We start from the raw sequence: 26,793 nt of genomic DNA on the forward strand, positions 1-26,793 counted from the left end.
CCACATTATTTTAAACATTCAATAACAAGTTTTTTTGTTTTGTTTTGGTTTTTGTATAATCTATCCTTGAGGTTGTTTCCTATGGTTATACTCTCTCTTCAACACTATTCTCTCTGCATCAGCATTTTAAGAGGAAGGAAGAGAAGTACCCTTATTTCAGAATCATTTACAGCATGGTTTAATATTCAAGTGGGCAGCAAACAATTATTAATTTCTAGCAAAAAGCCTATTTTTATGTTCATCTCCTTTGCTTGAAATGTTTGAGGTTTTTTTAATTATTCCATTTCTGTTCTGCAGAAAATATTACATGGTGCTGCTCAGTGATTTCAGGTAAAATGTTTCTATTTAAGGATCTGATCGATTATAAATTGTTTCTTAAAATATGCTTAATTGTTGCTTTGTTATGGCAATTGCAGCAAAGGGACTGATCTGTCTGTTACAGTGTGGAGGTTTTGCCATGCTATTGTGGTACCAAGACACATTCATTTAAGATGCCCTAGCAAATTGCTTGATAAAAGCTCCCTCAGACTGTCAAATAAAGTTCACTGAAATTGCATCCTTTCATTCAAAATCTTTTCTGTTCTACCAAATACAAATTTAAAATAAAACACCTAGCATCTTAGGGGCTAATAAGAAATGTTGCAACTTAAATACTAAAGCTCTTCACAGCTGCAGGTACATTGAGAAAGGATATTTCTCCTACCTCGTTTTTTAATTATTCTATTAAGTTCTTTATTACCAAATCAAGCAACCTTCTTTTTACCCTGATTTTTGTTTTTCCATTGTATGGTTATTTCCTATTGTTGCTTCAGACCCATTTCATTATTTTCTTGGTTGTATGCTAGAATGCAAAATACTGAAAAAGGCTATCCACTAATTTCCTCCTAATCCATATAGAAAAACACTCCTAAAGTATGATATGATAACAATGCCTTAATGTTAAGTGCCATTTTATAGTAATTTTTGCATAAACATATCAATTTATCTTTGAAACTAATCATAAAATCTGTAACTCTACATGTTCATGGACCCTGCATGTTTCATCAGTTGGCACACATAAGCAGTATGAACTTTATTCTGGTTTATTCAAGTTGAGTTTAACTTCAGCTTGACCACTGCATGCACTCATAACTCTGATGACTCAAAAGATCTGTATTTTTAAGCTTTTCTTGATTATACACATAGATTTTTGTATAGAAATCTCAACATTATAATCTTTCTACTTAGTTGAACTTGTAACATGAGAAGAATAGCTAGTTACTCAGATTAGCCTTTACATCATTAGTTTTCTGTGGGTTTAAAGCCATCTTTACAAAATTAGAAGACAGACTCTTAAACACTGGCTCAAGTGTCAAAAGATTCTGAATATCAAAACTAATGCAAGCTTCCTTTTACGGAGGAGTGCCAAAACTGGAGCTCTTTGTCACTTGCAGCATTTGTCCACCTTGGCATAATGCAGCACCGACACATTGCTGACTGTCAGACTGACTGACTATCAACACAGCTAAGTGCATCAAATAATATATGCTGGCTTGCCATTTTTAAAAGTATGAGATAAGTAAATGGTATCCATCAAAATGCAGTTCATCACCATCTCAGAAATTAACTTCATTAACAGAAATCTTCCAAGTATGACAGAATCTGTAGGGACAGCAGTTGCAATCAATAATCAATGCCTTGACTATCCATGCCTGCTGATGTGGTGTGCTCCACCAAGAAGCTCAGTGGATGAGTAGGGGGCATATGATATGTCTGTTGTCACCTCTCGCGCAATTTGGTTGAGAAAACGATAATACATTTAATTAGTTGCAATTGCTCAAAAAAATCACATCAGTTGGTGTGAAAGAAACAGCCCAAACAGAAAGATGTTCAAATAAGCTGATACAACCAAGTCGTCGAAATGTTTAACTAGAAATGACTAAAGCACAGAAGCCAAGTGGACCACATGACACCGCGTTCCTGCCCATACTCGCTATATATTAAGTTGCCATGTGAGACAAAACACACGTTTTCTTCTTGTGAGCTTCTAAGTCTTGGAAAATACTTGAGTGCACGGGTTTAGTCACCTACTCCTAGCACAAAATATAAATGATCAATCCCAAGGGGAGGTGGTTCACAACAAAAAGACAAAAAGAGGGCCGGCTCAGAGATGTGCTATACTGTTTACAGGAGAGCATCAGATTCACCTCTAAGAATGGTTTCAATATGGATACCAGTGAAACGCAGCTGAAAAATTTAGATTCAAGTATTTGGAACAGAGCCACCAAATCCAGCCACAAAACATTACCTACCACAACATGAACTGGAATGGCTGGCACTCGATTCTAATACAATTTATATATTCACGCATTTAAGAAACAAATGCTACCGCAGTAAAGAGAGGCTAGGACATAGCAGAAGTATAAAATGTGGACAGATTTCTCTCATTAACCACTAGGGAACGAAGTAGCTGGAGAAGCTCCTCTAATGGCAATTGGGAGTAATGGAACCAACTGTTAGAGGCTATAAAATGTAACATGTCTCTCAGAGCACATGCTTTCATTGCTTCCTTTGTGAAGATTCAGACTTGATTATGTAGCCAACCCTCAAAGTCATGATTGTAAAAGGCATATGTACAAGAAAGGATTATTAAAGATTATACATGTTTGCAAAGAACAAGAACAAACAACTAGATATTAATCCATGCGCTTTGCATTGTTAATTTTTTATGCCACAAAAGGACTGGAAAGGGCAATGTAAACTTTCACCTTCTACCCAAGCACTGCAAGTCTGTAAGCAGACCTAGTTATTTCTCAGAATAAAATACAACCTCAGACTTTATCACTTCTGTCACAGAAATTGGAACAAATACATTTGAATACACTACATTCTGAAAAGCTACACTCATAGAAACGTCTCACAGCTTTGTTGTTGGAATAAAAGCGACTATGTAATAAGTTCATAAAATTTGTATCTCATATGCTTTATCCTTAGCTCCTGAAAATTATCCAAATAGTAATTTATAACTGTAGATAGCTTAGGTCAAGATGCCTATGTTTCATGTCTAATATAATATATGCAGATATGCATTTAATCATTTAAAGAAAATAAAAGCTTTTGTGTGTCTTTGGTGAACATCTTTTTCTTCAACAGACAAGCAAAACCACCTCTCAAACTAGTACTTCCTAATTACAATTTGCAAATACAGGTTTTGGTGTACACACGTGGACATCCAAAACAAACCAAATTCTTACTAATTTCTTGTTAACTCTAGATACTCACCCCATGATCTATGTGAAAAATGCTGAAGTAAATCAAGCTGGAACTAAGCTTGGAGGACAACTCTTTTAGGATATAATACACTGAAAGTCTTGGCAATACCTGTAATATGGTTATGTTTTACTAGAGCCTTCTACATACACTCCATCACGTAAATAATTTTTCAGAATTAAAAAAAAAAAGAGAAATGTAAACAGAGAAAGAGACAGGAAAAAAGTATTCAAAGGCAATCTTGAGCAATTGACTGAGGGAATCATCCCTCATGTCATGCATGAAAAATGGTTACAGGCAAGGACTAGATGGTCCCTAAAAGGTCCCTGCAAAAAAGAGTTCTGTAGAAAACACTTCCCTATGAAAAGCAGTAAGATACTAAATACAGTGGTGTCTGGAGAGCTACACAGGAGATCTGAGGGCACAGATTCCCTCTGTTTGAATACCTTGGGCTCAAGAAGAAAAAAAGTAAGAAAATGAAGTGATGAAGTCAGGGGAAGATGCACCCTGACTTTTGATGGACAGTCTGTGATTAAAGTTTTGGTTTCACAGCAAATTGTTTATACTGTAAACAGTTTAAAACAATTCAAGCCTCGATATGTTAAACATTGCCTAAATGCCTTTATTTAAGATGACATTTGCACAGGTTTTGGGCACATAAATGTGCCTATGGCAGGCAGTCTTTCGAATGCTACACAAGAACATCACTCATACATGGGAGAACCCATATTTGCACATTTAGCTTTTGATTACCAAGCGATCTTTCACAGATAGGAACTCTCAGCTGGAAGACTTTCCACAAGTGCTTATGACCAAATTCTGAAGAACTTCTAAAGAATGTAAACTTGGTTGAGCCTGCTTTAATCAAGTTGTTTAAGAGAAGACGTCTTATTAGCTTCAAATTACTTCACTGATATTAAAAATCACATTTGCTTAAAAATAAAATAAATATATTTTAGAGCAATATTTACCTTCTGACTGTCATGTTCGAAAGTTGAAAACCAATGTTCTGCAGTTTTCATAAGACGTGTGAACATTGCGCTGAAGGGGGAAAATGCAGAATCTTGGTGTTAAATAATGTATTACAAATAAGAGCAAATTAAATGTAAAGGAGTTGTTGAAACTTACTAGGCATCATGTTCCAGATATTCAGGATTCAAAAGAACTTTCATTTCCTCGCTGAAAAAGGCAACAGTGAACAATCCAAATGTGAATGTTTATTTTTGGTCAGCGTTCTGCATGTACTATTATGTATTTATAAGCCAACTTTCATATAAAGTGCAAATGAGAAAACTAGCCTTTTTAATTAAAAAGAGCAACTCCATTGAACAAATGAAGTCTTTCCTTTTTATAAAGATCAAAAACAAATTAGCTGCCTTGTCTCCACTACAATGAAGTAACCATCTAATTATTCCAAATAACAAATTACTGAATGTCACAATGTATTATTTGAATATGCTTGATCTAGAATAATTGATTGCTGCACAATCAATCACTGTTTGTCCCAAACAGAAAAAAATATGGTTACTGGTCAAATATGCAGTATCAAAACATTAATTTATTTTGTTTTAATAGCCTGTATTTTTATTGTACTTTAACAGCAATTAATCAGTGACAGCACCTCTTTTCCATCTACTTTGCTGCTTGGCTCTACTTTTTCGGTGGCAATGGAACAGAATGCTGTGCAGAACACATGGTTATTTTAAGTTACTTAGCACTGAAGAGCATCTTCTAGGTAATTTCAGTATATTGAAGGGCAGGCATTGAATAAAAACATACACTTGTAAATAATCTCCATCCTCATGCTTAACTGCCTCTGGGCAATCACGTTGAGGGGTGCTAACAGAGGTTATATTAACTAAATTGGCTCTTATTTGCTGCTGAACTCCAAAAGAGAGTGCAAAAAGATAAATGAAAAGAAATGATCCAAATATCACAAGTGATACAAGAAGGCAACTAGTTTCTTTCTTTTCTTTAAAAAAAGCTTTACATATAGGGCAAGAAAAAAAGTGCCTGAATTTGGTTGACAGACAACCATGTGTGATGCAATATTTTATACATATATGTATGATTACATGCACGCACACAGTTTGAGTGAAATGGAGAATCAATAACTAAACTTAATGTTACTATCGAGTCAAAGGATACTCAGAGATTGCAGATACAACATTGCAGGTGATGAACGAAATATCAATCCCAACAATTTGTCTACATAGTTTTTTTGTCTCCTAAGATACGAGGAAAGAGCGTTGGTAACATGTCCTTTCTATGACTGTGTTTTTCTAATCTGTCTCCTCTCTGCAATAACAAAAACAAAACCATTTCTGGCAATAAGAATGAGGTGAAATGGTAGGTAGGTAGGTAGGTATGTAAGCTTTTTGACGAAGGTGTTCCTTAGGTTTCTTGCCTCCCCTTTTTTCACTGGCTAATATTTGTGAAGGGCCAACGTCTACACTTTTAATCCCCCTTTCTGAAGCTGTAGTAACGAAGATGAAATAAGGACATTCCCATCAAAGCAAGAAGATCCAACAATTTCTGATAGCAATTTATCAATCACAAACAAAGAATTAAGGAACACATATGTATAAGTTCTAGTCCAGTCAACTTATTTGTTTTTTTAAGAAAGCGGATTTTTAATACTATGTAAATAAAACACAATGCTTGCCTTGGTTGTGCAGCTTCACTGGCATGTGAAAAAGCTTGGTGGTCACAATGCAGGATAAAGACAATGGGAGCTAAAAGTTCATGCATACCCTAAACATAAAAAGAAGCAAAAGCATAGTAAGATTTTTCCAGTCATACAATAGTTCCTAATGCACAGCATCAGGCAGCCAGCAATATTAGATGCAGACTAACGAAAAGCATGAACATTTATTTACTTTGTTAACAAAATGGTTTAATTATCAATGGCTTTTATCTTAAATTCTGATTAAATCCAAGTGTTTATTCTTCTATAATTTACAGAAGCAAGTTATTCTCCCTTTTTCTAACACAACAGACGACAAATTGGCAATGGTAGGCAACCCTGCACCTGGACGTTTACATCAAGATTTATGTTCATAAATATGAATTTTATTTATGATAATTACAATCATGATCCACAGTACAAAGATCTGCAATAGGGACAAATTACAAAATTTAAAATTATTTTTTATTTGATAATGTTCCAAACCCAATATTTTATCCATAGATAAAAGCATAACAGTAGCCTTCAGAGGAGACAAGGGCAGCTATCTGGGAAATTAGAAAATGCAACTTGCATTCCTATGCATATAAGAAATAAAATGAGTTGTGTTTTTTTTTTTTTTTTTAAGTTGTTATGTCAATATTAAAAATAATATTTACTCATTATAACACAATGCATAGGAGACCTGGTACCATTCCATTACAGACTATTACTTACATATGCAATCTATATTAAGATACAGAAAAAATATAAAAACATGCAGGAATCGGAACAGAAAAAAATGGTGGATAGTCGAGGACTTGGGCCAGTATTAGAAGCACAGCTAGGCCACCCAGGCCAGCCATTGGTGCTTTTACCCAGAGCTCATCAGGAACAAAAAAGCAGTCTTGATTTGCCTTGATTCACCTGGGACTTGTCAATTTGTTAGCAGGAGCAAACGCAACCGCTTCAGGAAACAAGCAATCCAGTTGGCAAGCACCAATGCATTGGCAGGTAAAACTATAGCCTGCAGAATGAAACCTCATCTTCAGCAGATATTCAGCCCCTTCCCTCAGATCAGATCAGGGGAAAGGATGATCTGGGGTATTACAACTGGGCAATTTGGTTATGTCAGGAGAGTTGGGCTCCCAGTGGTAGACTAGGATGGCAGGTAAGAACTATGCAACCTGCAGGCTGGGGTGGGTGGCAGCCATACAAAAGAAGTGAGGTGAGCCCTTTGGTGATGGAAGGGACATGGGATGAAGGGTTGAGACCTGTCTGGCTGCCTCTGGACACAGGGATCACTCTAAGGGGAGAGAACTCCTGACCTCAGCCCAAAAACACCAGGGCTTGCTGCCAGGTGCCCAGCCTGCCTCTGCTGGGTCCTGCTCATGGTGGAGTCCATGCCCTGGCTGTAGGAGGGAGAGCATGGTGCCTACAGAGCTCTAGTTCAAAAGCGGAACTACTTCACCCAGTGGATCCTCAGTCGCAGCTCCAGGTGCATGCTCTGTGCAGACACGGGTGCCAGGAAGACCATCATATCTACCCTGTTGGCAGAAAGCACTGGGACTGGCCCATCAAGCTCTTAGGCATTTCGGGCTGCTGCCGGGAGTCAGATGATGGGTCCCCAAACAGGAGTTGTTCTACTTTTATGCATGCAGTTCCAAGCCAGCAAGCCTCTCCATTTGCTTTTCCAGCCCTTTCAGTGATGGACAGATGTGAGCAATCAAAGAGTTACATCCTTGTGCAGCCACCCTGCTGCTTTGCTGGTGTATCAGCTGATTTTACATGTGGCATTTGAGGAGTATTCAATATCAGTAAGTTAGCTTATCAGCTTCGTATGTATCAGATTCATTATCTACTAAAAATCTTTAAGTTTTATTGGAAAGAATGAGGATTTTTCTCAAGTGGTCCAAACTGAGCAGAGAGGTAGACATGGAAGCCTTCTCTAGATTATTATCTATTTTGAGTGTGCTCTGATGCAAGTTAGTGAATCTTATCTGTTCATATGAGAAAATTCCAATACCTAGCAGTTTTGAATTAAAAAAAAAAAAGAGGTTTGAAAATTTCTCTGTGTGCAATCAACTGAAATCCTAGGAAATTCAATTTTTAATTTCTTCAGGACTGAGATGACTGTTATAGCCTCAACTGTAGGGTTGACGCAATAGCAGTCAGTTGACTGGGCAAAGCTACAGACAGCAAAACTACTGAAGTTTGGAGTTTTTCTTTCTCTTCCAGTTTCTGAACCTTTAGGGACTTTGAAAGGTGAAGGCTAAATAGAAACTCAGTTAGGAAAAAAAAATAATTAAACCCAATGTAGTCATTTGATTTCAAGAGCTGATGTGAAATTCTCAATATGGTTTAAATTACAAATTGACAACTTTAGATTTCTGAAAGTCTTACGGTCATACCAAGAGTGTCACACCAAAGGAAAGGAATAAAGGAGACAGGGAGATAAATCCAGGATTAGACAATAAATATAAGTGGCAAAAATACTTAAACAAACTGTAGATAACCTGTACTTTCATGCATACTCACAGCCCTCAGTTAATTAACAGCTCTATGTCTAATCTTTTATTGCCCTGATATACTAACATGATATAAGAAAAATGGAAATGCCAAAAACTTGACTATCTAATAAAATTATCACCTAAGCTGTAAACATGTAAGCTCAAGGAAAAGAAAGAGGACATAAAATAAGAATTAGTTATAAAAGATAAAAGCACATCATGCATTCTTCCAACATAATAATATATCAAATTTGTAATAAAGTAGAATCATAATGTGGCTGCCCACATACAACAAAAACAAAACAAACAGATGATGAAATATCAGGATTTCAAAAAGATACCTCTGATCTTTCAGTTACAAGAGTACTTCAAATGTTTAGAGATTTTTAGCTTGGCAAGAAAAGCTACCAGTGTAATATGCATACGCATATTTTTTCAATGCTGCAGTTTACTAAAACTCTTTAGTGTTAATAAATAAGTTGACAGAGCTCAGATAATTTTATGAAACTTCTCAGCTTCAACAGAATATTGATTTCATAATGCAGCCTATGGTTTAGAAAGAAAACTAGAATTATAGTATTTCTACAACGAAAAATTAATCAATACATTTCAAAATTATATTGACTTCTCTAAGGGCAAGCAAATCATGAGCGAACAATAGTTAGCCTAGTGATTTAGGTTGTCACTATTGCTTTTCAGTGTAACCAGGACCAGAATTTTGGCACCAGTCTTACAGAAGAATGCTAAGAGTAATTTTTACATATTCTTAAGTACAATATACTATTCTCTTTAGATTTTATATTTACAGCTGCTATTTAAAAATTCAACGATCCCAGTGAGGATTCTGTCTTTAAAATCTGTAATACAGCTTCACAACATTCTACTCCATTTGACTAGGGACAGAAATATCTTTTTCCTCATCAAATAAAATGTTACTTCACGCTGGTCAAAAATCCACAAACCCTACTACAAAGACAACTTTCATGCATATATGCATATTAAACAAAAATTATCAATTGCTTCTTTGAAAGACTATGTGCTGAAGCTATGTAGCAGTTTCAATAAAATGTTGTAAACTTCAGATACACTTTATTTGCATTTATAAGGACGTAAATTGTCAAGGAACTAGAACTTTTCCGAAACATTTTGAAAGAGAAACATTGGGTCCTGTACAGATATTGACAGACAGAAAGTCTAAGTTTTCATTTATTGGTCAAGAGTTGTAATTGTTATAGAAAACATAGCTCTTGTATGAGACAAATGAGACAGAGGAATTCTCAGGAGAACGGGACCAGTTCCATGATGGATACTGAATACGAAGACAAACCCCTTAATTTGGGCTTTGTATTCAGGTTACTGTGGAGAGAGCAGCTTGGAGGTGATCTGTTATTGATTAATGAATGGTAACGTTCATTATTTTCAAGAAAATATGCTACGCTTTGATGTAGTGGAAATTATTATGGGAAGTGGGGCTTGAGTCAATGCTAAAACCAGAACCAATAAAAACAGTAGAACAGTAAGATTGACTGCAACATAGGTATTTGCTAAAAGAGGGGAAAACATATCCTGTCACACCACAAACTCTATTTCCTATTAGATAATTCAGAGAAGGGTACTGATGGACATGGAGGAAATGTTATCTAGAAAGACAGGGACATGGGGACAAAAAAGCAGGATTGTTACGAATAAGCTAACGGGAGCATTAACTAAGAAAAAAAAATTAACAAACCCACCCATTTAAAATGAAGTCAGAAAAAAGAAAAGCTCCTAATACGAGTAACACATGTCCATAACAAGAGAGGAAAACCACAATCATTTGCTATTTTGTGCACTTGGCACAGCACCATGAGACTTGGGTGATATACTGAACACACTTCAGAGAGATTAAATCAACAGTTTTTCATGATTCAAACTTATTTCATTTTGTGCACTTCACCTCTCCCCTTAGTCCTGTGGCAACCCCTTCCTGGAATTACTGCACAACTGATGCACACCAGTTGAAAACAGAGGTAAAGAAGTTTTCTTTGTCAACAGCCTGTAGGCTTGCAAAATTGAACCTGTTCTTTTATCTGCCTATGTTCATTTAGCCCACCAAGCAGTCTTTATTAAAGCTGAGGCATCAGGCAGTCAAAGTTCATTAATACCATTTATATAATCTCTGCAGTTTCAATTAACTCAGCAAGACATTCTACTACATGATAACAGTCTCATTAATTCAATAAAATCCCATAACTATTAACAATATGGTCTATGTTAAACGGGGTGTCACCTAGTAGAAAATAATAGCTTTAACAGCTTGTGATGAAACTCAAGGCTTTTTTTTTTTTTTAAATTTGATCTGGCTAAATATTCCACCCTTATGTAGAAAGGTATTATTTCTTGGTAAGGAATCAAGAGGATTTTAAATATGAGCAGAGGGTAATTAAGTCCTTTTAAGTCACATCAAAGAGTAAAATAATACTTCTTGTTCAATAAATGATAGACTAAATTAGCTGGAATGTGTTCTTCCATTTTCTCATCATCAGTACTCTGGCCTATATTCACTAGAAAGGGGAGGCTGAATACTGCTGAAGTGTTTTCTTTAGTAATGCCCTTCAAACTACAGCTCACAAATCTCATTTTTTCTTGTTCTCATGCAAGACTACTCCTTGCTCACAGTCTGTCAAACATAAGAAATAATCAGCTGATAGAGATTTCATATGTTTGGTAACTATATATTTGATTTTTGATATAATCTGTAGGACAGATTCTTCACAAGTAACTGTTCCTTCAACTCATATCTGTTGTTTTTTTTTTTCACAAAACGCCACTAATTTCCTGGCTTGAGGACAGGGTGAGCACAGACCATGCCTGAAAGCATACAGTGTCTTATAAAAACCTTCACATTTACTGAACCTCTGTATTTTTGTCATGAAAAAATTTCTGTCTACCTAAAGTTTGCTGCTCTACAATTTATCCTTCGTGCATGCACAGAGCGTATCCCTCAGTTTGTCAGTCCCTACTCACTCTACAGTTAATAGCCTGAAGAAACAAATACAAATATACTTCTATCTATACTCTGCATATTGGTCATGCTATATTAATTTAGTATCAAGCTTATACTCACTTCAAAACCTTCAGAAGAAAAGTTAAATTAATTTAGCCCGCATCCCATATAGATGCACAGTTAGTGTGGCTTTACAGCTTTCTTTACCATTTTATCAAAACAAAAGTGGTATTTGTAGCACCCTTATCCTTCAGTCAAGAGGCATTTGTCAGCTGCATTGTGTTTGAATGCTACAGGGTGAGATAAAAGATCTTCACTAATGGATCACATGGCTTTAGCACTTTGAGGAAGAACTTAAGATATAATGTAAAACTTCAAATAGCAAACTTAGGCAAAGTTTCAGAAGTCACTATTTATGTTTTTTGTTTATTCAGTACCATTTTTGATCCTGCTGCATACTTTCTTTACCTAAGTAGAGAAAGCCTTTCATTTTTTTTCCTTTCTTAACCAACACTGAAGAAAAAGATGTTGTTTTTAAAGAAATTTGAAGTTAGACAACTTAGCAACCTTAAAGAAAACAATTTGAGGGACCGTGTTATGAGGAGAAAGCATATGCTATTCAATGAGCTTACTTTTCTTACTATCCAGCTGACAAACAGCTCTTTGATTACTTTAGTGTTATGATACAACTTCAGATATAACAGAGCTACATTATTGTCAAACCGTATAGAAAATGTTGAGTCAATGAATGCCACCTGTACAGTGTTTTCATTACCTGTTTATAAAGCAACTGCTCATTTTCTCTGGCGTAGCAGAACAGAACATCTGTAAGAATTTTCCTCACATTCTCTTGCTGGAAATACTGCATTTCAGGAAAGCTGAAAATGAAGAAATACAGCCGAAGTAAACAATACGGCGCACAGAATCTCAGTCGCTGGTCTTCTCTAGAAACGGTTTCAGGTAAGACAGCACCTCCCTTGTCTGCTTTCCCACCGCTCTGCGAACTGTGGGTGCTGCTAGAGTTAAGAATACTTCTAAAGACTAGTTATATTTGTTTTGCAACCAAAATTCGGAACTGTGTTATTTAATATACATTTATCCTCTACATAAATGTGATGATACCACGAGTTATATTAAAATAAGTAATCCCTATTAATATTATGAAAGCTGGAGATCTGCAAGAATGAAATGCAATGGCAGATTGTTTTGATCGTCAACTTCTTACAAACAGCCAATCTACTGAAAATGAATGACCTGGAGAATCTAATCAAAATAAAACGATGTACCATATGAGTATGTTCCTGCCTAACGAACTAGGTTCCATTGCTCCTTCATGTCATGACAACAAATTGAGTTGAAGCAAAATGAAAGGAGATGGAATGAGAGGCAATGGCTGAAGCCAAGATCTGCCCTCTCTTTCCTGCACACAGACTCTTACTGCCAAACCCAGCAGCTCAGAAGACCGTTCTGGTCCCAGGTGGCACAGCATCCCGACAGTAATTTAACTCCAAGATTGTACTCCACTGATTGTCAGTCCTTCACCAATGAATCTGAAACTTGCTAGGAACACTTAGAAAAGGAGCGTGATCAAAAAATCCAAGCAGACACTTCTCCCCTCAAAAAACCAAGTCAGTTAAAACTAAAACTGTTCCAAACAGTTATCTATTGATTAATTTCATTCATGTACTGGAAAAATAAACACTGAAGATTAAATCTCCGTAGATAAAAAGCATGCTCCCATTTTTTTAATCTGTGTTAGGCTGGCAACTGTAACTGGACCATCAGTCTGCCCCACAGTTGCACAAGCAGTGCTTAGCCCTGCTTTTCATCTTTCTCAAGATAAAAGTTCAGCAAAGGAAGAGCACAAGAACTGCAAGATGTTAAAGAAGTCTGTAAAAATTCCAGTTCTAAACTGGAATAAAGTGGAAGAAAGAAGAGTATGTCAGAAGCAGCATATACACAAGGGTTCCGTATTTAATGAATATTTGAAAAATGATCAGCATTTTAATGACAAGATTATTAAAATATCTCATAATTGACATGAAAACCAGTATCCTAAGCTCTAACATATCTTACTGGCACCTTTTGTGATGCAACATAATTAGTAATTTCATCGCCTTTAGCAGCTGTCTCAAATATAAACTTTACAATTATGAAATTATTTGATACTCTGGCAGGGCAAATGCCCTTTAGGTCAAAATAAATGAAGTGGACCTAGTGTGAGAAAAACGAAAAAAGCTTCTGGGAAAATCCTTTTATCTGTGTATAATCCAGGATAATGTAAATATTTACAACCCGTAACCATTCTGAAGCAACTGTCACCTGTGCATCCTGCTCCTTGACTGCTGGAGGTAGGAAATCAAGTGGTTATGCAGGATGTACTTTAATGAATAAGTGCACAAGTAAAGTGTTTTCATGCTTACTGAAGAAATAACTAGATGGCAAAAAATGTTTCATAAAGCAGCCACCCTAAACCATATCCAGCTATATGATGCAATAAAAAATAAACCAAAAAAATCTGAAAAGGTAGAATACTAAAAAGAAAGAAACAGATAAAGCTGGACAAAGAAAAATAGAAGAATACTTAAAAATAAATAAACAAGCAGACAACAAGGGTAGGCCTCAGGCTAGATTGCTGAAATAAAGGCTACAATGTTGCCAGTTTTAAAATGAAATCACATGGATTGCAGGTAAGTTTTCCTTACGCAACTTTTGGTTTTCCTTCTTCCCAAGTCTGAGCTACAACGTTAAACTTCAGACCAGTTATATTAAGGCTGTTGTAAAGCCTATCATAGAGAAAAAATACAGGAAATATAATAAATTACTTCAGATAAAACTATTAGTTTTAATAATTACAGTGGTCATCTCACAGAGGTGATGACAGGTAAGCACAGAAACAGAACTAATTAAGGCTAGAAAGGTGCTTTGAAATCCTTGGATGAAGAACTTGAGTCAAGAGCCCAGGCAGAGAAGACACCGTGGCTTAAACACAGCAATGCTGAAGTCCTGAGAAAGACATTGGGATGGGAGGTGTAACTTTTTCCTGGCACCTGATGGGGGTAATGGTAGACCAACATTTGGAAACTTGTATGCACTTGTACTAATCATATTACTGTAACGGAAGGACACAGCTGAGACCAAAAGTGCATTACAGCAGATGGCAATCGACATAATTTAGGGGTTTGAAGAGATTATTTCTGAAGGACTGTTATTCAGGCCTGCCCTATGAAGTTTAGGAGGAGAAGACTAACAAAGAAAACTTAAAAATACACAGAGGTATCTGTGAGGATCTAGTAATACCAGAGATTGTGACAGAAAGGATAATAACAAACTCAGGAATAAGCTGGCTGAAGTATTAATTATGGTAAATGTAAATACAAGAGATCACAAGGGAACTATCAGTTCAGGATGGATTTTTACGGAGAATGTAATTTTATGATTAAAGCACTGTTTTAGAAACACAGTATCCTCAAATCAGGCAAGGTAAGAATACTTTTCATGAACACTAGAATATGACATTTAATTACATTTCTGAGAAAGACTGCATAAGGACATGGAAATTTTGCTAGACTGTTTTACCACAACTCCTACTATTAAACAATGGTGCATTCGAGTCCTTGTTTTCTGAAAGTGAAGACCAGTATGAGTCAGTTATCACTTTTAAAAACATTTCTTTAGCCCATTTAGGGACCCCTATACCAGAGGCAGCCAAACTTTGACACAGAAGAAACTTGGGCTGGCAACCAAACAACAGGATGCACAAATACTTTACGAAACAAATTTGGTGGCATACAGAAATGAGGCTCTTTACCACAGCCATGGAGTGACCATCTTTTCTTTCATGAACAGATTGTATCCCCTGCCATTCCCAAACCCTGTTACTCAGCTGGAATGGGGAAAGCTGCTAAACCAGAAAAAACAAAAGATGCTCTTGCAATGGTAAAGGTTTGGTAGAGAATAATAATAACCATTCCCCTGTTGCACGCTTTTTTCTGGAAAAGGAATAAATTGGTGTATAAAGGTAGCTCTTCCTTCCAGCAGTCTCTCCTCTTACACAGAAAGTAGGTTTTGTCTTCTATGTTTATATTCAATGGATTGCTGTTTCTTCTCATATCTTCTATATGCTTAGGAAGGACGCAGCTGCCTAATGGCTTCTCCACTACCTTTTTTTAGGGGTGGGTTGTTTTTTTTAATAATTTGGGAATTGCAGAGTTTGAAAGAGCAGCACCCACCACTACTCATCTTCACACAGCTTCCATTGTCCTAAACTGTGATGGTTACTCCTGAAGTAGAAACTATGTAGACCAATATATAACAAAAGAAAAGAAATCCACTTGATTAGTCTACTGGGAATGACTCCTAAGCTTTCTGTTTTCTTAAAATACTGGAGAGAGAAAGAGGGTAATCAAATCTAGCCATTTATAATCCTAGACATACAAGGTGATGCCAGCAAGTTGACTGGTATTCTGATTTGACTTTCCATTTCTGCAGAATATTTTTAAAAATTCTTTTTTATTACTTACGTTCTTAATCACCACAAAATAAATCAGCATTATTCCTTGGTACATCTTTTGAATGACAGTAATTAATCACTGCATTCTTAAGTCTCTTATGAGTTACTATGGTGCTAGTTCATACACACCTTCCTTTCTCAGCAGAGTAATAGAATGTGGTATTATAGTCACAACTTGGTTGGTAGTGCTATTTACATTTAAAGTAAGGCTTTTACTTGCATTATAGTAAACCTCCCTTACTCCTTCCCACTCATTTTTAGAAGATTCCCACTTGAGATAGAAAGAGATGGTGTTCGGTTCCAGCTTAAAAGTACACATTTCTAGACAGCTGAAGGAAAATTCATTCTGAACCTCTCAACTACTGTAAAAAACAAGTCAGGTGATTAATTAGAAATGTTGATCACTAATGAGTTAAGACTAACTTAATAAAATCCTTATCTGCTTCTCTTCTAAACATTGGAAGTTCCAATTATGCAAGAAGCAAAAAATTATATTTAGACATCATGGCTTGGATTACTCTCACCTGACATTAGGTGACTACAATTTATTTAGATATAGATGAGCAAGAAGCCTTTTATAATTACTGAAGAAAAACACACTTCTCTATAGTGTGATTCATCAGACCTATACTAGACATTTACTTTAGGAAGAAATGATTTCTGTTTTAGAATTCTTCAGGTATATAGACTCTAAAGGATGCTTAGTCCAGCTGTGAGCATCTATGTTTTACAAATCTAATTATTAGGTGACATAAGGACTCAAAAAACGGATATGAACACACACACACGAAAAAACTTTATCACAGTTCCCTTCAGGTAACAGAATTCTGAAATTTAAAACAATTTAAACCAATACCAATTTAAAAAGCATAATTCTACCCACTTTTCCCATCTATTATTATTACTACATTTCAGAGAATTCTAATACAACATTATAGAGTAAATTTTTTACTGCTTTGATGGGACTCTGGTTTGCTAGTCTGTGTGCAGTTAGCATCACACTCTGCAGCATTATCTACTTGATGCTGTTGGATGATGGAGTACTGAACTTGATGATAAAGAATATAAAAACATTTGTTAAATAAGAAACAGAATCTAGAAGGTAATGATTATGGTAACTGAATATAATACTCAATTATTTTAACCTGTAATAAAAAGCATTGCAAGTTAATGATAATTTTTTTTTTTTTTTGTAACTCCAGGAATTTATTTAAAGAACTGAAATGAAAAGGACAACATTAAAGAGAGAGTACTTACACTCCAAAGCCAAGGAAAGTAGAACTTACCGCTTCTTACACTTATGATAGTTTACAAATAGATACATATGCATACATAAAATGCACACTATGTTTTATGATTAGCCAAATAACAAGTGTATATATAAATGCATGTAGTTTATTAAATAAATTCATGTTAATTTAATAATTTTTTCTCCTTCATTGTTTGACTTATTTTGATATTGATGACACATAATGTATGCTGCTATTGTTTCAAGTAGATGTTACTTTGTATAAATACATAAATCGAAATTTATTTAATCACTCTCTCTGATATTAGTGAATATTACTCACTCTGCCATTTGCTGGAGTGAGAGCCTGGAGTCTGTGTATCTCTCTATATTTTTTTTTTAATAACGTTCTTACATCCAACATAACCTCCATACAACTTTTCATTCTCCAATTATATTTTAGATACGCATGTATTTTAATCTTAGAACATCCTGAACTGTTTCCTTTTACAAACAAAAAAATACCATCTGTGAGAATGCACATGAAAGCGCACTCAGATTTTAATTATACATCTCATGGCAAAACGTATTCAAGAATGGGTCTAGGGACGGACATATACAATATTCCAAAACCAGACAGCAATGATTTCTTCTGCATGACTTTGTTTCTGTAAATGAAAATGCGTGAGCTTGGGATTTTTAAAATCTACGACTATCATCACTTTTTTCAAGTTATAAGGAAAAAATATTTGCAATACCGTAAAATTTCACATGGTAGCAAACCAGTAATTGAATTTAATTAGATTTACACATCAGTCAATGCTTCAACTCTGAGAACAAACATTTTCATGATGAGTGTTCTGACTCAAACAAGTTCCTAAAGAGGAATGACCTAAGGGCCAAGAAGATGAAAATATAATATAAATAACTCTAGAAAAGCGATAAATAAAAATAGAAATCTTAACTTCTCTAGATGAGTGACATTTCCCTTATTAATTACAAACTGATTGAATAAATGTTAAGAATTAAAGAATCTCTTCAATCTTTTATTATGATAATAATTTAGCTAAAAGACCTTTCAGTTTCTCTTACCTTCTCTTTGCTTCATATGGAAAACTTTAAATTTCACATAGTATCACATTTCCTAATATCATAATTTAGAAGAGATTTTCTTCAATGATTCTAATAAATCTCCAAGGTTTAATGTTTAACTCAATTTTCTCATTTTTCACTCCAATAAAGCTGTATTTTTATACATTTAGTGTATGTTTCTACACTTTCATGTTCAACAGTCCTGACATTTACACTAACCCAAGTCAAGAAAACACAATATAATGTATACTACTTAAAAACATAGAATCTAAATTTACATATAGAAATTTTTTTAAAGCTCTACATACGTTCTTGTTACATCCTGTTCAATCATTGCTCGAAGCTCTTTATCCTGGAAAAATTTATTCCAAAGACTCTGAAATAAGGAAAAATAATTGTATGAAATAGAGACTTCTACTAAAGGCTTACATACTACATCAGCAAAGTACTGTACAAATATTAACTAATTAATCCTTAACATTCCTGGTAAATAGGTATATCAATATTTTATGGGTGAAGAACAATGTTGGTGACAAGCCTAACATATCTGAGAAAGTCAGTTTAGATCAGAGATGAAAACATTCAAGTTCCTGGATCCTTGTTCTAGGCTGACTCCATTCACTCACTGGATGGCTTTAGGTCTGTGAGTTAATTGTAAGAGGTCTATGAAGCATATTTAGGAAGGCAGAGTAAATTCAAACTTACCAGAACCAGCAGCTCAGCTGAAAAAAATTCAGTAGTTCACTCATGGAAAAAGGTCTGTATCACCGTACCATACTACATTTCTCCTATGAATGTACAGACTCTAGCTGGAAGCTGCCATAATTTCCACACTAAGAAATTGTTTGGAAGTAAGCTAGATTGTCTTGGTAGAGGCAAAATCTAATAAGGAGTGTATGGTGATCGAACACCTATTATGAAAACCACGTCATTCTAACAGTACATATACACAGTGCATATTGAGACTGGCCATTCTAAAAAAAATCTGATAGGGAAAACCAGGGTATTTAAAGCTCACTGTCCACATGAAAAAATAGTAAATAAAAGAGTTTAAAGTAGGCTTAGCTTCTTCTATATCTGAGCTTATGATCATTTTTGTTCTCTTTCCTTTGTTTCCATGCCTTGTTTACTAATATTTTGCAAAAGCCAACCTGAAAAAAGTCAGCAAATGTTGTTGCTTCTATGCTCCAGAAAAAGTATTATAAAGCCTGTTCTTTATTGTAAAGGGATGGTAGCTTGGCCATATTGATCAAAATACAGAAGGAACAAAATTTATAGCAGTCTCTTCATGCAGGTTAATTTTCAGATAGCAGTAACACCAGCGAATGAACCGTACAACACCGTACAAAGAGAGAGGCTACAAGGAAGAAATTTTTCACTCAGAGGGTGGTGAGGCAGTGGAACAGGTTGCCCAGAGAAGTTGTAGATGCCCCATTCCTGGAAGTGTTCAAGGCCAGGTTGGATGAGGCTTTGAGCAACCTGATGTAGTGAGGGTGTCCCTGCCCATGGCAGGGGGGTTGGAACTACATGATCTTTGAGGTCCCTTCCAACCCTAACCATTCTATGATTCTATGAATACTTCCAGGATTTCTTGCTCCCCTGCAAACAATTCATTGTCATGGTGGCTTATGCTCCACAGAAAGAAAAAGTAAATTAATTTTATCTAGCAGAAGGAAGGTAGAAAAACAAAAAAGAAAATGTTAATTGGCTTCTATATTTGTGTCACAAACTATGATAAAAATCCCCAACTTTAAAAGTATTTATATCCTTGACAATATCTTACGTAAAACTAGTATCTTTTTAACTTGCAGCTCTTTTCATGCAGCTAGCTCACACTTTGAAACTCCCCCGCCCCTCCTCTGAGCCTAGTCCATCAGAGCAAAGGATGAAGGAAACAGAATCTTCACTGCAAACAGGAGGCAAAACCCAGGACGCCAAAAGGGTAAAACATTAAGTCACTGCAGAGGCTCAGAGGCACTTGGCTTTTCATTCCTTCACCTGGTTTGGCCTGTGGCTTTGTTTTATAGATTAATCCCCTGCCACAAACTCTGACATGCTAACCCTTGTTTTCTATCTCCTAAAGACATTATAGGCAGAAAAAAGGTTGTGCCATTGTGTACAACCACAAACTACCGCAGAAACGCTTTAAATCTTTTACATTTGACACAACTTTCTGCTCAGATGGATGCAAGAATGGTTTGATGGCATGCACAATCATATGAGCTGTAGAACCACCAATGTGCCTATGATCAATACTTCCATGTTTCCACAAGCTAACCTATCCCCCTTCTACACTAAATATGAAGCAGAGTACCATACTAAATACAAGCAAAATATGGGCTTCCATTTTTGTGAACAAAATGGAAACACAAGCAGTGCCACCAAAGATATCTGTGATGGTCTTTCTGGGTGTAAATCTCTTAAATGTAGTCAAGCAAATTATTTTCATGGTATTAAGTTATTTTGAAAATGTGATGAAAAGAATTATCAGAAAGGGTAACACAATTAACGAAGAAGCTTAAAGGTATGTGCTACAAAATACCTCAGAGCTTTCCAGGTATAATAAAATGCAGCATTAAAAAAAACCCAAAAACAACTCACCTAAAATTAAGCTCTCAAATCTATATGTAAACCCTCATTCAAGTGTCATGACTTTGAAAATACCAAGCTACTAAGAGGTCTCATTAATTTCAGTGAGAGCAGGATGCTCTGCACTTAATGACAGTCAGGCCAAATACTTTTACTACATTTTCAGTGTTTCTTTAAAATCTGGATCTGTCATTTTGCAGCGTGCTGCTATCTGATTAGAAAAGAAACTTTTGTTTCTTTTAACTGTATAAAGAAAAAGAAGTTAAAACCTTGGAAGAAATTTATATTTTGCAGCCTGGTGCTTTAGACATTAACTCAGCACATATACAACTCAGACATACAACAATTCTATTTTTGCTGGAGAAAAACTTCCAAGACTAAACAGGCTTCCAGAGGAGGGTTCTTCAGTATTTGTTGTTAACAACATTCCCTTCATATTGACTGTTTAAACACTCCTTCAATTAAAGCCATTTTGCGTGTAAAACGAAAACACACAGCAATAAAAAAGCTTATCAGTTAAATAAAGGATATGCTGTAAAACTGGACTTAGAGCCCAGAACCAATTTTTTGTTTGTCACAGCCTTCCCTATGATAAGCCCTGAAAAATCAGAAAGTTAACCTGGAAATGAACATTTCTGGTTGTTCAGCAGAGCCTGTGAACCACTGCTAACACAAATCAGTTTGGAAATTTAGGAGGGAGATTTTAGCACCTGCCATTTTCCCTTCTTCAGCAAGAACTCATTTGCGTCAGTATGATGATAATGAGAATTTTAGTAGCACATATGTTGACAGAACCAAGGGTCAACTTACCCCCTCGTCCTGAGAGAGTGGGTTGTTGATTATCAGATCTTGCTGTCCTGCTTTCCGAGGGTTTGTAATGTGCTGGGTAAAAAAAAGAAAAAACATCAAATTCTCTTCCTTATAGTGTAAGTATTACTACCTCTGTTAATGCATGAGAGTAGAGAACCTATTTTGTACTAACTTACAATTTCTTTGATCTTATTGTAAGAAGTTCTTAAGTCTGAAGTGGTTTTAATCCATTGACTTCTGTCTTGGGGTAGAACCTCCAGAAATAACTATCAACAAAACAAAATAAACCCATGAAGATTAATCAATTTAACATAGCTTTTCATATAAATCCTACCACACAGCATAAACCATCTCAGAAAGGAGGTGTAAGTATGCTACACATAAGGAGAAGAAAGCAAAGACCTGTAAAATACTCCTGGCTTTGGTACTTTCCAGTCAATAAATAAGAAGCTAGAAACAATAGCAGTTCTCCAGTAGGAAATAAAACATTTAAAAAATCTGAAGCCACAAACTCAAGCTTTGTAAACTCTCATAACTTCAGTAAAGTTCACTGAGACTTTCAAGGTAGAAAAAAATTGCAAAGAAGAGATGAAAATAAATATACAAAACTTGAACTATTTACATAACACTGATGAGCTCATGCAACATGCTTAAAACCAAACATAAATGCAGAGCAGAAACTAAGCACTGAGAGATATACTCTACGTAAGGAATCAGGAAAGGGAAAACCTTAGTCTACAGAAAACTAACATGTTCTAGGATTCTGCAAGACAGTTAGAAGAGCAGATTTTGCAAAAAGTCCTTGAGAATGCCTACATGTTGGTTCTTTCACATTTCTTTTTAAAAAGAGTTAGGAAGAAACATCTTTTGGAAAAGTCTACTTAATTACATACAAAATATGGAAAAAAACGGAGTATTTTCTTGCATTGCAAATGTTTTTATTCACACATTACAAAGTGTCATTAAACAGTAAATACTGACAAACAAAAACCACTCCTGAATTATTAAAAATACTTAAATATTTCAGAACTTAACAAAAATATTGATAATATTTTTAGAACAGAGAATCTAAAACAGAGCCCTAACCCATATCGGGACATGGAAATAAATCCAGCCTTATTTCTAAAATAAAATCACTTTGATTTAATTAGTTGACTGCGAGGCTCAAGAAGCAGCAGACTGGTAAAACAATTCTTGTGGCACATATTCACCTGGTTTCCTGAAGAAAGCATTTTCATTAAACTTAAATTTGCTCAATGCTAAATAAATTTCAAATTTCAAACTTCAATTTTCAAATTTCTTTCATTCATATACAAAGAGTATTTTCATTTTCTTTGTATAGGTCTTTGTGTCAAAGTGAAGCTTGAGAAATTCCAAGTGAGGTGATTTAAGTTATTGGTGTTAACATACAGCATCTCTACTAGGGAAAATGTTCTATACTGTCAAAGTTAGTGCAGAACAGAAGACCTGATGCCAGTGCAACAAAATTCTTTTGGACTTCATATAGCATCTCAGTACTACTTTGATTTCTTTCTCCCTTCCTGTACAACTTTTAACAAATACAATAAGAGACCTCTGAGGATCTGCTGTGGTTTAAGATTGGAAGACGGGGCTTCCCTCTCCATCCAGTCATGACAAGACGGATTGGTTCTCATCTTCTCAATTCACTGGGAAAAACTGCTAGCAGAAGCATCAGACTGATTTTAGAGGAGTCCCAAGTTCCACAAAACATAAATTGTGAGACAAACTTCCTTTTTATTTCCAGTGCATGACTTCTCTGCACAGAGACTGAGAAGAGAGATGGCTGTGTGGCACTCAATTCTAAGCACACTACCCAGCATAAAGAGATTTTTTTCCTAGGAATCTTTTGCTATCACCCGCAATTCAGCTTTAAGGCAACTCAATACGATTAGCAAATGTCCTATGAATTATAAAAATGAGTAGGAAAACATTGGGATGAAGTCTCTTGGAAAATTCATGATTCTTTGCATCAATAATCTTCCAGCGCATCAGGTAATGTGTTGATATATTGCAACCACAAACTGTAAATAAATATTTTCTCTTCTTACCTTCCAGCAAACACTACGGAACCTGCTGCTTCTCAGCTGCCCATTAATCCCCTTCAGCCGTATAGTTGCCAAGTAATTGTTGTTTACAAATAGTTCTTCCCATTCTTTACTGCATGCAAAAGCAAAAGGAACGAACATTTTAACCACAAAAAAAAGGTCTTATTTGATTTAAGGACTATATGACACTACACAATTTCAGAAAAGCAGAGGAAAGGAACTTTTTAAAATGTATATATTTAGTTGTGTACCATTTCTAAACGCATGGCTGTCTTTTTGGACACATTTCTTCTTTGGATTTAATGAATATGTAGATCGCTATAATTATGCCAGCTACTGAAATTCATAATGTCTATGGAGGCTATTCCATTTCCTCTAAAATGTTGGTACTGCAGTTCAGTGAATAAACAAGAAAAATGAATATTAATATAAGCACATTCACGTTTCAGCTGTAGACAAAGAAGTACCTATTCCAAAAATATGCAACCGAAAAGTATACTGTTGACTGTATTAGCTCCTCACATGACATATTTGCTTAAATGAACCTTCTTTTCTTCTTAATGTCAAGCTGGGCAGTTAAGCATAATAGAAGATGACTTTCTTTAACATTTAGTGCTATTTACTATTGAAATCACTCCTACTTCTTTCTACATGATCAGTTTTAAAATTTTAACAGGTGCTAGCAAATTTAAAAAAACATCAAAAAATTAAAAAGCCTCACTGTATAAACTGTTAAAGGCAAGCTTGAGTACCTTGCAGTACCTATGGCTGACTAGATAAACAACCTAAATATGCCTCCCAGGCATGCAGGCACCAGGGGCCTAACACCTGTGCCTCATTAATATACAAGTAAATCTGCTCTACTGGGAAACAATTGGAAATTAATTGTCCCAAACCATCTACTGAGTTTGAATAAAAGAATTAAATCTCTATTTCCTGCACCTTCTACTGAAACAAATCTCAAGAACAGGATAAGCCATTTGATGGTCTTAGTAGCCCAAGACTTGCTCACAGATTTTCCACAATCACTCTAAAATCCAAAGGGCAATTTCAATACAAAGAGCTGGGTTATGTGCAAGGAAATGTGTTTCGGATTTATTTTCAACGCATGTCCTTAAGGTGAACATCTCCCTTTCCCACTGCCACATGGGAGACTATTACTTCTCCCTGGGAGATCAAATGAAACCAGAAAGAGGGAAACTACTATTGTGACTCCAGGGTAAAATTTCACCAGATTTCTTTTACTAAGGAGGGTCACAGACTAGGTTATACTAAATACCAACAAACACTGGTTTTGCAAACTGCCCTAAATATATGCAAGCTAGAGTTAGTTTTCAGCCTTTCAAGCCAACTTGCGAGGGTGACTTTTTAAAAACCTTGTTTTAGATAAAACTCATTCCGTTTCAGAACAGATCTTTTCCTAAAAAAAACCCAGCTGTATTAACTACTTTGAAAAGAGAAGGTGCTCCAGATAAGGACAAAGACGACCAAAGCAGTGTTAGCTTGCAGGGGTTAGGGCTGCTTTCAGATTTTGCCAACTGCCAATATTCCCAAGTGACCAAAATAGCAGCAAGTAACTCCAATGGTGTGGGGCAGCTTCCTTCCTTACTGCCACATCCCCCATTCTCCAAGTCAGAAAGACTATCTGGTCATTTCACTGGCTCCCTACCTTTCACACATTCTCACCTTCTGCAGCGAGCTGCCTGTGATTGTTTACCTCGGTTCTGTCTCCTTTAAATACAACGTATGGTATATAGCAGACACAGCTTGACAAAAATCTGTCCCTTTCTTTCACAGTCATTTATACTTCAGTAACTACAGTATATTATGCCTATCTAAATAACCCTCCTGTTCCTATCATGTATAATATTCTTTGTTTGCCATTGTAAATTTTCATAGAATCATTGGCCATTAGAAGTACTGCCAAGCTGCCTCCCTCAGGTAGCTATGCTTCGAGAGTGACACATTCCCCTGCGCACACAACAGGTCAGACTCTGAAGCTATTCACGTCGCTCTGCAAGAGGATGACATTCCCACAATGTCTTTGAAAAGGCTGGTATGTCAGCTGAGTTAGCAAAAGGTTTCAACCAGCGTAACTGTGAATAGAAAGAACAGAGAGGAAAGAAACTCTTTGGGTTATTTTTTTTCACCAACTGCTGGGAGTGATTGCTACACAGTAAGAAAGTAATTTCAACACTTCTTAAATGGTATTAGAACAGATACTATGCTTTGTCTTTTCTTTTTTTTTAAATTTGTAATGCAATTCCAAACACGTTTTGAACAAAATTACATTTAAAACAGCCAAAAGAAATTTGGCAAGATCATATCTCCTCCGCATCTCCCCTTGGCTGCTGGGATCACTAAAAAGAAAAGTTATGAGCAATCGCAAAAAAAAAAAGACTTGGAAGCTGGAATCTGCTTCAGATTTAGTAGAGCTGAATGATAACTAAAATCCTTTCTGAACAGCATTCACTAATTCATTTCTCAAATATTTTGAATGAAGGCTAATTAAGCCTTACAATTCTAGAGACCATTTCAATAACGGTAACACTGTGTAATATCAACAAGCTATCAATTCTAAAGGGATAATTTTTAAAATGATATAGCCCTACTCTGCAAACTATCTATGTGCCTTGTTAACCCAGGCTTGCAGAAAACTCATTGGTCAAAGTGAAATGAGCAATGAAGATTGGAACTCAAGTCTACCACATCTCATTTGCTTCACTGAAGTGAAAGACTTCAAGAGCCAATTGGAACCACTTAAACTAGGAATAAGGTGCACAAGTCCATGGGACCTGATGAGATCCATCCGCGGTTCCTGAAGGAACTGGCGGATGAAGTTGCCAAGCCACTGGCTATTGTATTCGAGAAGTCGTGGCGGTCTGGCGAGGTCCCCGATGACTGGAAGAGAGGGAACATAACCCCCATTTTTAAAAAGGGGAACAAGGAGGACCCGGGCAACTACAGACCGGTCAGCCTCACCTCTGTGCCTGGCAAGGTCATGGAGCAGATTCTCCTGGGAACCATGCTAAGGCACATGGAGAGCAAGGAGGTGGTGGGTGACAGCCAACATGGCTTCACCAAA

The 26,793-nt window shown here is 35.9% G+C and overlaps 1 protein-coding gene across 2 annotated transcripts in view; it reads right to left on the reverse strand.

The window, feature by feature from the left end:
• TBC1D5 (TBC1 domain family member 5) overlaps window positions 1-26,793 on the reverse strand; it is a 322,093-nt gene that overhangs the window by 124,189 nt on the left and 171,111 nt on the right. For both annotated transcript variants that reach the window (XM_086614565.1, XM_086614564.1), the window contains 8 exons: window positions 23,712-23,820; window positions 21,819-21,908; window positions 21,643-21,714; window positions 18,552-18,619; window positions 12,186-12,288; window positions 5,915-6,003; window positions 4,378-4,428; window positions 4,221-4,290 (listed from right to left, as the gene is read on the reverse strand). In XM_086614565.1, coding sequence (XP_086470691.1) covers window positions 4,221-4,290; window positions 4,378-4,428; window positions 5,915-6,003; window positions 12,186-12,288; window positions 18,552-18,619; window positions 21,643-21,714; window positions 21,819-21,908; window positions 23,712-23,820 — 652 coding nt within the window. The remainder of the gene's footprint in view (window positions 1-4,220; window positions 4,291-4,377; window positions 4,429-5,914; window positions 6,004-12,185; window positions 12,289-18,551; window positions 18,620-21,642; window positions 21,715-21,818; window positions 21,909-23,711; window positions 23,821-26,793) is intronic.

Source organism: Tauraco erythrolophus, chromosome 7 (assembly GCF_009769465.1).
Source record: "Tauraco erythrolophus isolate bTauEry1 chromosome 7, bTauEry1.pri, whole genome shotgun sequence".
Taxonomy (NCBI): domain Eukaryota; kingdom Metazoa; phylum Chordata; class Aves; order Musophagiformes; family Musophagidae; genus Tauraco; species Tauraco erythrolophus.